Source organism: Anopheles coustani, chromosome 3 (assembly GCF_943734705.1).
Source record: "Anopheles coustani chromosome 3, idAnoCousDA_361_x.2, whole genome shotgun sequence".
Classification (NCBI taxonomy): domain Eukaryota; kingdom Metazoa; phylum Arthropoda; class Insecta; order Diptera; family Culicidae; genus Anopheles; species Anopheles coustani.
In genome coordinates, this window is record NC_071288.1 from 46,651,578 (window position 1) to 46,667,102 (window position 15,525).

Consider the following 15,525-nt stretch of genomic DNA (forward strand, 5'->3'; position numbering starts at 1 on the left):
TTGATAGTTTGACAATCGAGGCGACATGGTTTGAAAGTGTTAACGGTGCATCTGCATCGCGGGCTCAAAGCCGTGTCGGTGGGCAATTTCATTTCTCAACCCATTCGTCGTTCCATTTTAATGACCGACCAACACCGGTGGGAACTCGCACCCAACCCGGTAGCAACTCTACTCGTCTGCTATCTCCCAGCTGCACGTGGGAATGAAATGAATGCCGCCAAATATGCTACACATGGCTACCCCCGTTGGGCCAGCGAAGTTGTACAGTTGAGTAGCGCACAAAACGGATATGATACTGCTTGCAAATCACTTTTGCTCAAATAACATGTGTCGGGGTTGCGTCCCGTACGGTCTCGAACGGGCGCTACGATTGTCAACATAGAGACGATATCGTGTTTGTGCGACCTGCGCGACCAAATCAAACAACCGCACCGAGTCAGTCATAAATCTGCCCACAATTATGGTGAACTGAGCGATTACAGCAAAATGGCGGCGGGATCGAATAACGGCATCGATTGGTATGCCATGGGCGGTTCCGTGGAATTATGCCTCTGCAGCGTCAAAGTACTGGAATGCTACGAAACATTTGCTGCAGTATATTATTCAAGGAATTAATTTTCGTAACATTAAGGTGAAACCAAATTCTAACTTCATATTTTGGACGTCATTGGTGAATTGGAGAAGCACTGATTGTATGATGTACATTATTTTTCCAGGAATAACGAAAATTTTAAAATATTATAGTGTAAGATTAATGTATGCTTGAAGTCGTTCGCCTAAAATTGTTTAATATGATTCAAATGACGTAAATTTTAAAATTTTGTAGCGTGAGATTAATGTATGGTTGAAGTTTTTTACCTGAAATGGTTGTTATGAAATGTAAAAATATTGTATCACAACCAACACACAGCCAGGGAGGTTATGCATTAGCTATTTAAATTAGCTTTAATTTTGGAAATGTGTTATTATTATATTCTTAGAAATTCTCTTGTTGCGCCAAAAGCAGCTTGACGCCTTTTAATTAGGTTTTGATCGAGGCGCTTCAATGATATTTGCTTTCATTTTGGAAATTTGGCATTATAATATTCTTAGAAATCCTGTTGTTTTCCCAAAATGAGCCTGAGGCTTTTTAATTAGGTTTTGATCGATGCACTTCAATGCTAGCGCAGTGGAAATCACAAACAATAATTGAAGCTTCCCGTTGAATTTCGTTGCACTGAAAATTATTCCATCTAAAAGAATTAAACATATTCGAGTTATTGAACAACATAACCTTATTTCTGCCAAAAAAGTGTACAAATGTTGACATTGTTAAACATTTTGAAAATGCAACTAACACTTTGAGGATGTCTATTTTTGGTTCTTTTATTTTAGTCCATGATTTGTTGTCACATTTGGTTGGGTGCAATTAAAAACATGTTAAACTGAGTGACTGCTGTTATTCATGGCGTAGCAGTTGGTTAACAAAACACCGAAACCCTTTCTGCCGTTGGCATGAATCATCAACAGGGACAATCCTTCGATATGCCTAGCCTAAAAGCACGTTAAGCCGCATTGATTTGTATCATGTCGCTCTAATGCATTAGAAACGTTTCATGTTCCAATTTTTTTTTCTATTCCCCAACCTGCACGCGAAGGTCAGTTCACGGCAGCCCGGGTAAAGGGCGAGGGAGAAATGCTTTTACCGATTTCGCCACGGTCGGCAAATCTGTACGAATAAATCACCTCCGCTCCGGTTGCAGCCGAGGTGCAGCGTAAGGCTGCGTGGAATCTTTGCATCTTCGCTGCCGACTCGCTGCTTGCATCCGCTGATTCATTCCATGCGTTCATCTGGCGCTCGCCCAGTCGATCGGCCCGAATCAAATCCCAAACCTTCCCAACAAAAAGTCCTCTGATAACACGCAAGGAATCGTCCAACGGTGAGCGTAAGTCGGAGAGTGAGTTCCCAGGACTGATTGGTGAGAGAGGGAGTGAATGAAACCTAACGAACTGCCGGGCTGGAAGCTCGAGTAAAGGACTAACCCATCGCAGTCGTACTCTGCGCTCGGTTTCAAACGGACGGTCCGACGGACAGAAAGCACACTAACGGATATCATCTTCCTGCCCCCGACTTGGAAGGAACTGGGACGGAACTTTTGTGACGTGGTGCGGCGGAGTCTTTTCGGGCCCTCGGGCCGTGCGGAAGTCATTCGGCGGTGGATTACGGAAGTCGAGCCGGGCCAATAAAAGTGGTAATAAAATATTCCACATTGGCCGGTCACAGGAAGTGAATTTAATGCTGTAGAGAAACAAAACGAAGCGACCACCTCCTCCATCTTCAGCCTCTGCGTGGTGTCCCGATTGCAGGCGGGTAGGGGCCACGTGCGTTTTTATTTGATGGTGCTCTGTCGATGGCTCGTGCCTACCGTGGGATTTCTCCGGAAAAAAGGACTGCCTGGTGGCAGGAGTGTAAGATTTCCGATCCGTGCCCGGAGTGATTGATGAGTTTTCAACTTCGCCCAGCGGCATAAGGCGTCAAATTGTGCGGAAAGTCTCCGGAAAGCTCTTGGCGTGCTTCAGGAACCCTTGAGTGGGGTCGGGCGGAAAAAAAACCCTCAACCACATCATCGTTTCAGCACCAGAAGCCAAAGTTAAATGTGCGCGCGCGTCTTCGATGGGGTGAAAGTTACGACTGTAATGGATTATTCACGCTTCGCGTAGAATGTCTCCATCTTACGACTTATGAAAAATAAAACAGAGTGGCCGTTTGTGGTACCATGCCGTAAGAGTTGTTCTTCGGTGCTGGTTTCCGCTCCAAGGAATGAAGGAATGTAATGTATATGGCAGAAGTGAAAGTGTAATATTGTTTTCATGAGCTGATTCTAACCATCCAGTGAAGTTGGTGGGGAGATGATGGTTTATATGTGAATACAGTAAATGGTGTGCCATAAATTATACCTCAATTCCCACCCCACGCGTCGCCGAGGGAGCTTTCATCTTCTCCCGGTTCAGTGTGTGAAGGGGAATTGTAAAACATCACATGAAAACAACAAGCTAGTCTCACCCTAAAAAAAAGGAGGTCAAGCCATGCAACCAAGTTGTTAAATTGTTGGGTGAAAAATTGCTCCCGAAGCAGGTGAGCTCGTACACTCCGAGACTCGTTTAGGGTGGTGGTTGTGCAGGTGGTGGTGAACGCTGCGGTGATGAGCTTTCGCTAAGTGGTTTGGTGGTTTTTGATACAACTCGTGCGCTAACTACCGCACCATATGGCGCCAGCGAATGGATCACCTGCTGCGCAGAGGGGATATGTTTGATAGGATACAGCGATGGTGGATGCCATAATGGGTGCAAAAATGTTTAACATTATTATTGGAATAGCGGTGCTCGCCCAATTAGTCGCGGGAGATGATTTAGGTGAGTTCAATCAAGGACGGTTAGTGCTTCTGTTATATTAAACCTAGCAAAGCTAACGGCAGTGGTTAGCATAGTTTGTTTCTTTACAACGTGTTCCATAATTTTTGAAAGTCATTTTTCATTTATCTAATTCCTTTGGTAAAATTGTGTAATTTAATTGAACTATAAAACTATAAACATAACTATTATTGTAAAATTATTGCTGATCACAATCACAATTAACATGCGTGTAAACTAAACTGATATTTAATGAAAATCCTAGCATCTTAAAAAAAAATTGATTTTAGACCACAACCTATACGACAATTTAAAAAAGCATGACAATTTTTTGAACAAAAAGTGGATATAATATCCACTTGACAAGACTGTGGAAGGGTTAATGATCAAATAAATATTATGGTGTAGAGCTTTTCCACCGACCTATATACATAGCACTTTGAGTCAATCGTATCATACATGCGTCAAGATAAAGCTATTCCCGTCCAATGATCATCTATATTTCTCTTTTCTATTGTGACCTAACTAAATTTACAAATCGACTCGTTAGTGCATAATGGTAGTTTTGCTCATGATTTTAGATTTTATAACACTCCCTTTTAATGCAGCAAAAAGTTCAGCCAAAACGACAAGATTTATATAGCATATAACAATAAAAGTACTCTGTGAAGATCCCTAGAGAATGCTCAAAAAGAGAAAATGAAGCAAAACTGATCCGTACAAAAACCGGAAAAAAAAGTTTGCTTGAAAAGAAAGCGCCTCCAGTTGTGTGTTTGATTGATCAAAAGGCAAACAGGCTGAAACAGTGAGCCCCAAAGCCCCCGCCCTAGCCAGCTTTTTGGCAAACTCTCGTTAATCATGATAACGAACGACAAGTGTGGAAGCGCCATAGTATTCGAAATGAAAGATAGGGTATCGTTTGCCAATTCCGCCCACCTTTGTCCCTCCGCTCCGACTCGCCCCCGGTCGTGGTTGCAATTTTCCGAGACGCATGATGGAGTGGTTTGATATGTCCACACTCCTTGCTCGGGCATCATTGCGGCGAGCACGAATGTGAATTGTTCCGCCCATGAGTTATTACAGAAGTGCAGGCGGGGTGGACCATTTGAAAGATTGAATATTATACCGCAAAGCACCGTACGCAAGCAACGACCACTTTAAGTCGTTTCCTATACTCTAACCGCCCCGGCCGGATGGGAGAAACAATCTCCAGCCATGCTGTCACATTGGCCTGACGCAATTGCATTATTGATGATGTATCGAAGCTCGTTAGGGGCCATTTTCGATACACTTTCCACGCGGGCCAAGAGATTTCACTCCACTGCTTTCGTTTCGTAGGGGCTTTTAGAGACGAATACGTTTAGGAAAAACGAAACAGAAAAAGCTAAAACAAATGGTAACATGCTTTCGGCAGCCGGTCTCTCGGAGCGTTTTGGGCGCCGAAATACCGCAAGGTCACATTTCAGTCGGAGCCTGCCCAAACCCAGGATATCTCCGGTTCCGATGAAGCTGGGGCGATTAACAGGTCGACGTGGGGCTTTGCGGCGAGTTTTCCGGTCTGCGCGAGTGTTTGGCAACAATAAAACTACCAACCCGATGTGTTTATGGCACTCACGTTCGCTTCGGTGAAACATTGCACCCAAGCCGGTACGGGGTGGCTTCCTTTCATCGGCACTCCAACGTGCCATCCTTCCAACTCCTGTTCCCATCGTGTGTCCTACGTTTTTGTTTGCTGTATGTAAGTGTGTGTGTGTGTGTGTGTATTTTGGTTGAGCTTTATTTGTTTTATTTTCCCTTACGCCCTCGTCACGGTTTGTTAGCGGAACATAAACAGGAACCAAAGCAGACAGCATCCAACCCTCCACTGGAAACTTCGAGTGATGGGCCTCTGTCGAAGTAGCGTTAGGAAAAGTGGAAGAAAAACTCCTCCGCGCACCCAGTGTGCCTGTGGTAAAATATACCACCGACGAACAGCTTTTCACAGAGACAATACGGACGATGCCGAGGATGAGGATCGCAAACAATGGCCCACCCAAAAACATCCGATGGTATCGTTCGCCCGCTGATGGATGCCGTGTTGACAAGAACCGTATCAAAATATCAATCAAATTGTAGCCATTCCATTGGGCATCCCGTCGTTTCCGTGAGCCACGGTGGAAATAAAGTAAACCGGAGCTGGATTAAGGATCAGAGATGTTGGACGCAACGAGCCCGCACTCCGGGGCGAATTTGTTGCAATTTTGTTCTGTGTGGTAGCTCGATAATGGAATTCGACACCGAAAGCCGCGCCCGACGCTGCTCGGTTGATGGAATATTCTTCTACCCAATTATTCAAGCCCACAAGAAAAGGACCCGAAAATTTTCCCCCCCTAGAGTTCGTCCTTGACGTCCATGGAAGTCGATATCTTCACCCGCAATCGGTCATTATTCAATTACGCCAGCTAATGTGACATCGATGCTGACGTGTATCCCCCCTGTCGGGCACCAGAAGGCAGACTAACATATTTCCCCATCTAAAGAAAAGGGAAAATATTCCACGCTGCTGGGCTTTTCTGCAACTTTTAATCGTTCCCACCCGGCGCGAACGGGCGACAGCGGAAAAACTCGGCTCGGCTCAAGCAATAAATCATCAACGCGGGATTTGATCACCGACGCCCGCCCGGTGGGCCGCGCGACCGGTGGCCTAATGTCATTTCCAGTGGTCTTGATTGCATAATAATATATTCATCCAACTTGTTCCTCTATTTTGGCCGGTTCGCGGCCCGACTTGCCAGGCACCCTGTTGACAGGAGGAAAGGGTCCTCGACGAGCTTGAACGGCTGTAAACATTTCGAGAGCGCAAAAAAGAATGTAAATATTTGAAAAGTTCCTGCCCGTGGCAGCGGCATCGGCTAGGCTTTGCTAGCTGACTCGAGAAAGTTGAAACTGCTCCCGGGGTGTCCTGCGCCAACCGCAGCATCGGGCTCCTAGAGGCGGTCTCAGGGTGTAAAATAAATATAATATATCGCTCCGTAGTAAGCCTCCCCGCCTTCGACCGAAGAAGTACATGATGTCGAGCGAGAAAACCGACACCCCAGAGGGGCGGCCTGTGCGGTGTAGGGGATGTTTTTGAGCGGAGAAAAATATGCGCACTCTCGGCAGGAAATAATTTTTCGAGAAGAATGAAAAATTCATAGGCCGCCATCATTTGCCATCGCCTTGGATCGTTAGTCAGGGCCTGATGGATTGGTGTTCGGTGGGGCGACGATGAGCGAACCGGCCGAGCCCAGAGTGTGGCCCAATGGAGTGACCAGTTTTTTTTAAATAGGATAAAACTTTTTCAATTGCCGTATTGTTTTACGGCTGGCAGAGCAATCAAAGTTTGGTCGAAATGTGGTGGAGTAAGTGGGGTTTGGCTTTGAAAAGGCACAGCAATTGTAAGGGGAAAAAGCAATTCAATCATATTGCACTTGAATTGATTGACTAAGTTAAAAATAATGGTATTGCAAAGCCTGAAATGAAAAACAGATTTATTTACAACATTCATTAAATGGTGTTGAACAGTATAACAAAGCAATATCATGTTTGATGTTCAGTAGACGAGAATTGTTGTTTGAACAGTAGAGGCCTTTTTCAATTTTCAATTTGATTAATTAATCGTCTGTTTCTTTTTGTTACGTTGTTGTTAATACACATAGCATAATTGTCCATGAAAGTTTTCTTCTCTCGTAGTTAGAACATTATATTATCTTCAGAAAAATTAAATATATTGATGTTTTTATAAAATACCTGTTACAGCTCTTCAAACATTCAATCATTTTAATGTTTATTCTCAATTCAGACACGGATCATAAATGTATGAGATCAACTTATAATTGCTGGAAGTCAAAAAGACATTTTCTTGTTTTAATTTTCGGTCAAAATTAACGAACCACCAGCAAAAACTCGAGTTTTCTTATCTGTTAGGGAAGAATGGTTAGAAATATTTAGCTAATTCACACTAAATCAGCTTTATGAAACGGTTGCAAGATACTGAAAAGTATGCAAGCTGTTTTCAATCATAAAGTCTCACTGTGTTGTGTTTGATTCCAGCAAAGAACAACATGAAACATTAGCTAACAATGCAAAAAAGCTGCACCTAAGCGTTTTCCTAAGTATATAAAAAAAGTTGTGGCTTTGAAACTACATCCAAAAGGCGCTTTGATGTACGCTGCCAAATGGAAAAGATTCTGACTTTTAGCACTACTATTCAATCAGCAGAGTCCAATAATGGTACTTACGAGATTAAACATACTTTCCAGGGTTACTATCCAGCACGTTGCGTGCATTTCGGACCGTTTGCTGCGACGACGAACTGCTGACGCTGTCCTGTCCAATCGGCACCAGCATCTCGGTGGAGCTGGTGCAGTATGGCTCGAAAGGTACGTACTCCTCTGTGCACGCTTGTGAACGTCCCGTGTGCTATCGATTACTGAAGTATTCCCCGTGCGCATGGAGAAACTTCCCGTCGGAAAAGTACTCAGTACCCGAGTCGTATCGTTTTACTCACTGTATCATCGCACCGTTCGATGGGTCTTTTATGTATCTTTTCCCGAGCGCAGAAAGCAACGACACGGTTCAGTGCTCGTACAGCGAAGCGGACGGTCTTCCCTACTCCTACGTCCCCGAGACGCCCCCGTTCGCTCCGGTCACGCTGGACTTTTCGACCGTCCCGTTAGCAAACGCAACCTTCGCGCCCACGACGGCCACCGTGGCGGTGCCCAGTAGCGATCCGGTGGCGACCCTCAACGAAACATTCACCGCGGTAGACCAGCCGAAGGACAAGTGCACTCCACTCTACGTACTGCAGGTATCGTCAATCCCGACGCTCGAAATTTCTTTACTTTGCTCTCAAAGTTAAACAATTTAAGAGCCACCAACTTTGACAGTTCTTGAGTGGTGAAATCATTGACGCCACATCGTTAGCTTAGCTTGTGCAGAACTTTGGACAACCTAGGGAGAGTAAAGGAAAAACGAACACACCTTATTTTTTCTTGTCCTTTCGAGGAGGTAGAGCTCGTTTTTTACGTCCATATAACGTCGTTCGGTTCTCATTCCATGCTTCGTCTACACAGTACTCGATCCTGCAGACGGTCGTGGAGGCGTGTCAGAAGAAGCGTCGCTGCCGGATCCTGGCGTCACCGAAGAACTTTGCCGCCGCACCCTGCGCGGGTATTCATCGGATGGTGGAGGTCAATCACAAATGCCGTCCATGTAAGTTATCGCTGCGTTTTTATTTGTTCGGCCCCTTTGTTCCACAACATCAAAGCTGCTTGGCGTGGGTTCGACAGGGCATAACGTGGTACCTGGTTTTGTTTCCATCCATCTCGCCAGTCGAGTTCCGCAGTTTGATCTCCTGCGAGAAGGACATCGTTCGGCTGACATGTGGTCAGTACACCCGCATAGCGATCTACAGCGCGTCCTACGGACGGACGGCATACGAGAGCACACACTGCACCCAGACAGCGGCCTCCCAGGAACAGAGTAAGTTTACAGCCTTCCCTGACCACTACCACCACCACCCCAAAGTGGGTCACTCCAGGTGACCGAAAGCAACCACCAAAGTGGGGCTGGTGGACAACTCGCCCTTCCGGTCCTCGACCCTTTTATCCATCCGAACTGAACCGTTCTTGTTTCACCTTTGATCGTCGTCCGGTCCAGCTTGCCTCTCGGAGCACACCAGCCACACGCTGACGGAGATCTGCCAGGGTCGGCGAAAGTGTACGGTTGCGGTGGAAAGTTCCACGTTCGGCAATCCCTGTCCCGAGAACGCCAGGACCTATCTGAAAGTTATCTACGCCTGCGGTAAGTGACACACCCCGAGGTGACATTTGAAATGTGATGCTGTTTGGCTCTTTGAGATTGAAACCACATGCCCACTGGGTAGGACATTGCCAGGGATTGCCAGGTGTAGAAAATTTGATCCAGTGACTGTTTCTCATGGGAAAAAATGAAAACAGTTCTTCTGGCGCTGTAAATGTTTGGTTGTTTATCGCTCCTATCATGGACTGTTTTCAATTTGACCTTCATAGGGAAAAGACGCATTAAAAACTATTTATTTCGGTGACTTTGTTTCCATCACGTTCGGCACATTTATCAAAGATATTAAATTAAATTATTATTTTTGATTCAACTGAAGGTCGAAAGAGCCTCAGGACCATATTCAAATCAAAAAGAGCCATACAAATATTCAACCTGTTTGTAATAAGTCTCTTTTCTCAATAAAAATGAATTGTATGTAAAATTAGTTTGCTTGAACACCTGACATAAGCTTAGGGTTATTAGTTTCATATTACGTGTTGGAAAAAAAACAGTCCTCTACATGGTGTTTCGCAAACGCTACCTCGCACGGATTAGCCGTTTATTCCCCTGAAGGAAGCTTAGCTATAATTACGAAACTTTGTCATGCCGTTTCGCATCCGGTTTGAAATGCAAACAAAATGCGCCACGCAGTATCGAGGAACGTGTTCCGGGAGCGCTACATCACCCCACTGGAGGAGGACGAGCTGGACGAGCGGCCGTACGAGTCCAACGAGCTGTACGACGAAGAGTTAACACCGGCGCCGAACCAGATCGAGAGCACCGGCAAGGGGGGCGTCGGCACCAGCAACCACAACAAGTACTCGAGTGTCGGCGGCGGAGGTGACTCGGCGGTTAAGGCAGAAAATATAGTCACCTTCAGCAAAGGCGGTAAGCGTTAGTCCAGGCGTTGGACGGCCCATTTCGTTGGTAATTGTGCTCACTTTTCACTTCCCACGCACGTGTCGTCAATTAACGCTTCCGGGTTGATGCGCCAGGCGCTGGAACCGGTTCCGGACAGAGTGCGGATGACCACTCAGCTGCACTTGGCGATGGTCAGCTGTTGATCGTGGCCGTCGCAGTACTGTTCTTCTGCTGCCTGTGCCTATCGTTCGGGGCGCTTCTAGCATACCGAATGAAGCTGTTCCCGGGCGGTGGCAACCGGTGCATCAAGGCTTCCGAGTCGTCCGACAGCCAGTCCACACCGTCGAGCTACCGGGCACCGAGCGAAGACTTCGATCTGGTCGAGTGTATGCCGGACACGGCTGCCATGGCCGAGAAGCATCCCGAGGTAAGTAGTCAAAGTGCCCGAGCAAAATATATCTCGCAACTCAATGATGACATTAGCCACGGTCAGGGTATGTTGCGTTGACTGAACGAATGGAATAATTGTTCTCTTGGAGGGAGGATCAAACTGATACGTTAGTACTATAGTGTGGTACTAATTAACGCTAGTTTCAGCAGTCAGACTACGTTTTCTACTGTGTTCGCATAACTCAATAACGATGTGGGCATACGAACGTACATTAGTTAAATTTTTACTGTTGATTTAATAGATCAGAATTTTAGTCAAGTTAATTATTGGACATACAACGATAACAGATTTATAATGAATGATCATATGCACTTATCGCTACTAAATTATCGATATTTGATAATGAGAAATCCTTTTGGTTTGTCGAAAAAATTCCAAACATGGATGGTTTTGTTTTGATGAAGTTTTATTAGAAGTTAATTTCAGCCAGCTGTATCAGAGTAATCTAACCAGTAGACCAATTGATTATATCTGAAAATTTCGATCGAGGAAGAAATGGCACATAAAGGCAATAATTTAGGTTATCATGAGATAACGACGCGTCACATCACTTTTTTCTCGACACGGCTTGTTAAAGCCCCATGCAAAAAGCAAACAAGAACTTAGATCGTGTTGATATTTTTTTCGCAATTTTTCATGTGTTGTTTACTGTGGTTGACAGCTCGTGTCGGAAAGACTGACAGTTCGCATCGTTATATCATGATAACATCAACTGCTTTTTGTATTTGATTCAGGTAATAAGGGAACATAAGGTAATATGAAAAAATTAACAAATCAGATAAATATCTCTGTTTCTTTTGCGAGAAGATGGGCAGTATAGGTTATTGAGCATCGGAATGAAGGTTTTGCAAAATTCAGCACAAGCAGAAATTGGTAACAGACTATCAAATGTCGGATACGTTTCATCGTTCCAAAATGAAGCATATTGAATAGCTATGCTGATTTTGCTGAATTTGCCCCCTCGAAAAGGCCGTAAAGCCTAGAAGTGAACTGTCCGTACAAAGGCTGTTATTTTCTTTTGTTCGGTGCAGCTGTTTCATCACCATTCTTATCTTGGGGAAAAGCCACGTGAGAAAGATGTGGTTCATGAGCGTCCTTCCTGTTTCCAGTACCGTTTTCTTTCCCGTAGCCGTATCCGGAATGCTTTCCAGAGTTTACTAACAATCCGTTTATGCACCTCCCTTCCGTACACTAACCAGCAGACGCCAATGCAAACGTTTGTGCAGCCAGTCTCGACACCCATCCCGGTAACATCCGTCCCGGCGACCACGCTGCTACCGGCATTCAAGTTCGCCGAGCCACGCGGAAGCCTCTCGCAAATCTCGACCACCATGTTCATCCTGCCCAACTATCTTATGGGCCCCGGACCGGTGTCCACGTTGCCAAACCGGCGCCCGAACGACACCCTGGCAGCGCTTCCACCGGGTGACAATCTCACCATCACGCTCACCACCGCCGACATCAGTGGCCCGAACAGCAAGGTGGACCCGAGGCGGGAGTCGATGGCGTTCTACTCGCATCCGCAGCCCCCTCACCAGCATCGCCATCATCCTCCTTACGGCCCGTCGGTGGCCTCCTGTGCGCAGTGTGCCATCCTGGGAGGCTGGAATCCTTCTTCCCCCATCCAGGCCGGCATCAACCCGCCCAACACCAACGCCGCTGGCACCATCAGTAGTAGCAGCAGTCCACCGGTGTTCGGAGGAAAACTGCTGGCGCTGGAAAATCCGGCCACCAGCGCCGGCCAGACGTCACATCCGTATCATCGCAATCAATCATTAAACTCGTCTACTGGCGATGCAGACGAGCGCATGGACGGGGCAGGACCCTGCTCGGAGGAACCAAACGGAGGTGGACGAGGAACGGGGCGCGCACTGACACAGCAGCATTCTTTTTTATGGCTGGGCTTGAAAGTCGGGCTGATGTAAAGCTGTAGGGTAAAGCTGTCAAGATCAACCTGCGCGATTGTTGTTTATCGTGCAGCATTTTAAACCTCATTGGTGTGCTCCCGAAGCGCTGCGGCCTCAGAGGGGCCCGCATGTTCGTTTGCACGTTTATTTATTTTTCCCTATCCTCCGCAAACACCCCTCACCACACCTACTTCTTCCGGTTTCCCTGTCCTTCAATGTAATCTTCGACACTCTGTACATACTTGGCGGCCTGCAGAACCGGCAGGACGACACCCGGAGTCCTCACCCAGACACACCAGCTTGACAGCTTTACCCGACACCGACCGTGACAACCGTTATCGGCAATTGGTGCCGAAAATGAAACGTTACGAGACCGGGGATCGAAAGTTTCGATCGCCGACTGAACAGACGGAAGTGAATATAGTCACCGAAACGGATGTGAATTTTACCAGGGCTCGTACCGAATGGCCTCAGCGGAGGCGTTTTTCGGCGTAGAATTTGATGCGAGAATTTACAACCGAGTACACGGCAAATCGGTGTACAATAGTGCCAGTGCCGACAACCGGTGCTCTATTATATAGAGCAAAATCGATGATTCACGGTGTCGCATGAGAAAGTCCAACATCGGAAAGCGTATTCCGACTTGCTTCCGCCCGGCGTGTGCTGATTCGTTAGTGAATCTCGCGGTTGGAACACACCGTGGTGTACAGACGCAGTGAGGTCGTTACAGCCCTGGAAAACGAAAGTAATCTATAAGTTTTAGGAACAATTTGTACATTACGCAAAACGCGCTGCAGTGAAAATGATGAAGTTGATGTCGTAACGAAACTCGAGCACAGATACTGTAAATATACGATTTAAATCACTGTTCAACGAAAGGTGTCGTTTATTTTAAATCCGTTTACTTAAACTATTGACATTCGGATGACATTATTTATATGAATTTGAAACAGTTACTTCATATATTTACATTGCACAGTTTGAGCGCGACTGTGCTACAGAATTCACTCAGACAAAACCCTTAGCAGAGATGTTGATTTGGGAACTGTTGGATTTGGAAACCGTTTTTGTCCCTTCGAGGAAAATTGTAGGCCCTATCTAATGCCTACCTCTTAATTTATCTTCATTCCTGGAATCGGTTACAATGATGTCTGAGTGACAACTTGTCGAAACGCTGCTTTCTGACCTTCGTCTATGCTCTGTTAAGAGGAACAAATGTTACAGCAGCCGCCCCAGCGCCATTTCCCGACGGGTTTCAATGCAAGTATTTACGTTGCAAACGATTACTGTTTATCTTTCGCATTCAGTCGCATTTCGAACACCTGAGGCCCACAATTTGTTATGTTCATCGATATCTGCTGATACAAACCCTCTGGAATGCTTAAGAAACATTCTACAACAATTTTGTTGATTGTTATGGTAAGCATATTTTAAGACAGCTTTCAAAAGATTATTTTTTTCAATTTTGTCACACTTTTTTGTTGCAGCAAAATGTTTTTTATTTATGTATTTGTTTTATAAAAATGAGAAATTTTGAAAAAAGTACCACATCTTGCTCTTATATTTCGTGTTTTCATGTTTTAGACAATGTTACTTGCACGGATCTCTTCTTAAGATCGCTAGAAGCAACTACAAACTTTCAATGCATGTGGTTGCAATGAAGTTGTATGCAACTGAAGACTGACTACCACCGAGTGGTGCATTTGCGAATGCATACTGTCATTATGCAATGTTTGAGTGGTTGTTACAATGCAACTTCCATGGGGCCAAATCAAGTTAACTAAATAGAATTTCATTCCATTTGGAAGGAATACTTCGTTATACATTATCGAGCCGCTGAGTACCTACTCGGGATTCGCACAAAGCATCCACTTGCAATCGATCCCTTAGCCTACCTTTTTTTTTTTTATGTGGCACGACTTCCCCTAGTGGGACAAGGCCTCTCTCCGAAGAGAGTTTGTGTGACCGAAAGACGGTATATTATAGACCGGTGGTCAGCCGTTCGTAATACCGGAGGGTGCCAGACTCGAGATTCGATCCCACGCCTGTGGTGTGGTGTTTCCTCGCGCTACCGCTGCGCCATGGGCACCCCCAGCACCCCCTTAGCCTACCTGCCTTCCTATAATAATCCGGTCCAGGATTTGTATGGAAACGCAAATGAACGAAAAGTGCTTTGGAAACTTTGGAAAGCTTTCAACTACGATTGATATGTGAAATGTGGTAAGTTTGAAGAGAATATTTTTTCTATTGAACTTTCCAGCAGTTTTGTCTCATATCTTCTCTACATTCACCATGGCAAGCAGTAAATTGGATTGTTTTCCTTTCACAAAGCACTCTAAGGCAAATGGATTTGGCTTTTTCCAGCGCGCCTTGTTTGTAGAGAAAGTAAAAGTATATCATTAAAACTGCTGAACCTACCGCTTTTGCCCACCCACTTTCGCTCTAATGTGTAGATTATGAGTGTCTCGTATGGTGGTGCGATATAATCAGCGCTCGGAACGAAACTTTCGGCCTACGTGCGCCCATTTCCCGACCGTTCCCGGGACCAACCGACCTTAAGCAAACGTTTTATCTGGCGGCCTCGTGAGCGCTGGTTCCATCCGCTCCGGTTACATCTGTAACGTTGGCAATCCGAAAAAGGACAACGGAAACCCGTTCCGCCAGATGCGCCGTGGCCGCCGTTCCGGGGGATGTCAACAAAATTGAAGCTAATGGAGCTCGGTGCGGCGTTCAAACACTCCAAAGGATAAGCGTTGCTTTTATCATGTTTTCTCTCTCTTTGTGCATGTGGGTGTGCCTAAAGTGAACGGTTGCTGTTTGCGATGGAAATGGGGCTCCGTCTGTGGATCTGTACCATCGGATTAGTTTTGCGAGCTTGCGTGGCTTGGTGCATGGAGATCATGGCGTTTTCGTGCAGCAAGGCCAACCGTATGTGACATCCGTTTCTTTCCTCCTGCAGTGGACAGCATTGCTTAGGCGGAAGGTTTTTTGCCATGGCAAGGGATGGTCGTGAAGAAAGTGGAGGTTTGACAGACATACTAGAGACACACGCATTATGACGAAGTTTTAGCGTTCCTGACAAATTAACATCCCATC

At 45.8% G+C, this 15,525-nt stretch overlaps 1 protein-coding gene across 1 annotated transcript; it reads left to right on the forward strand.

Annotated features, from left to right (window-relative positions):
* Positions 1-2,892: 2,892 nt before the first annotated feature.
* Positions 2,893-13,250, forward strand: LOC131260292 (uncharacterized). Its single transcript, XM_058261988.1, has 9 exons — positions 2,893-3,393; positions 7,671-7,790; positions 7,971-8,218; positions 8,484-8,622; positions 8,743-8,892; positions 9,070-9,213; positions 9,862-10,095; positions 10,206-10,498; positions 11,722-13,250. The coding sequence occupies exons 1-9, from the start codon at positions 3,306-3,308 to the stop codon at positions 12,445-12,447; spliced, it is 2,142 nt and encodes a 713-aa protein (XP_058117971.1). The 5' UTR covers positions 2,893-3,305; the 3' UTR covers positions 12,448-13,250.
* Positions 13,251-15,525: the final 2,275 nt, after the last annotated feature.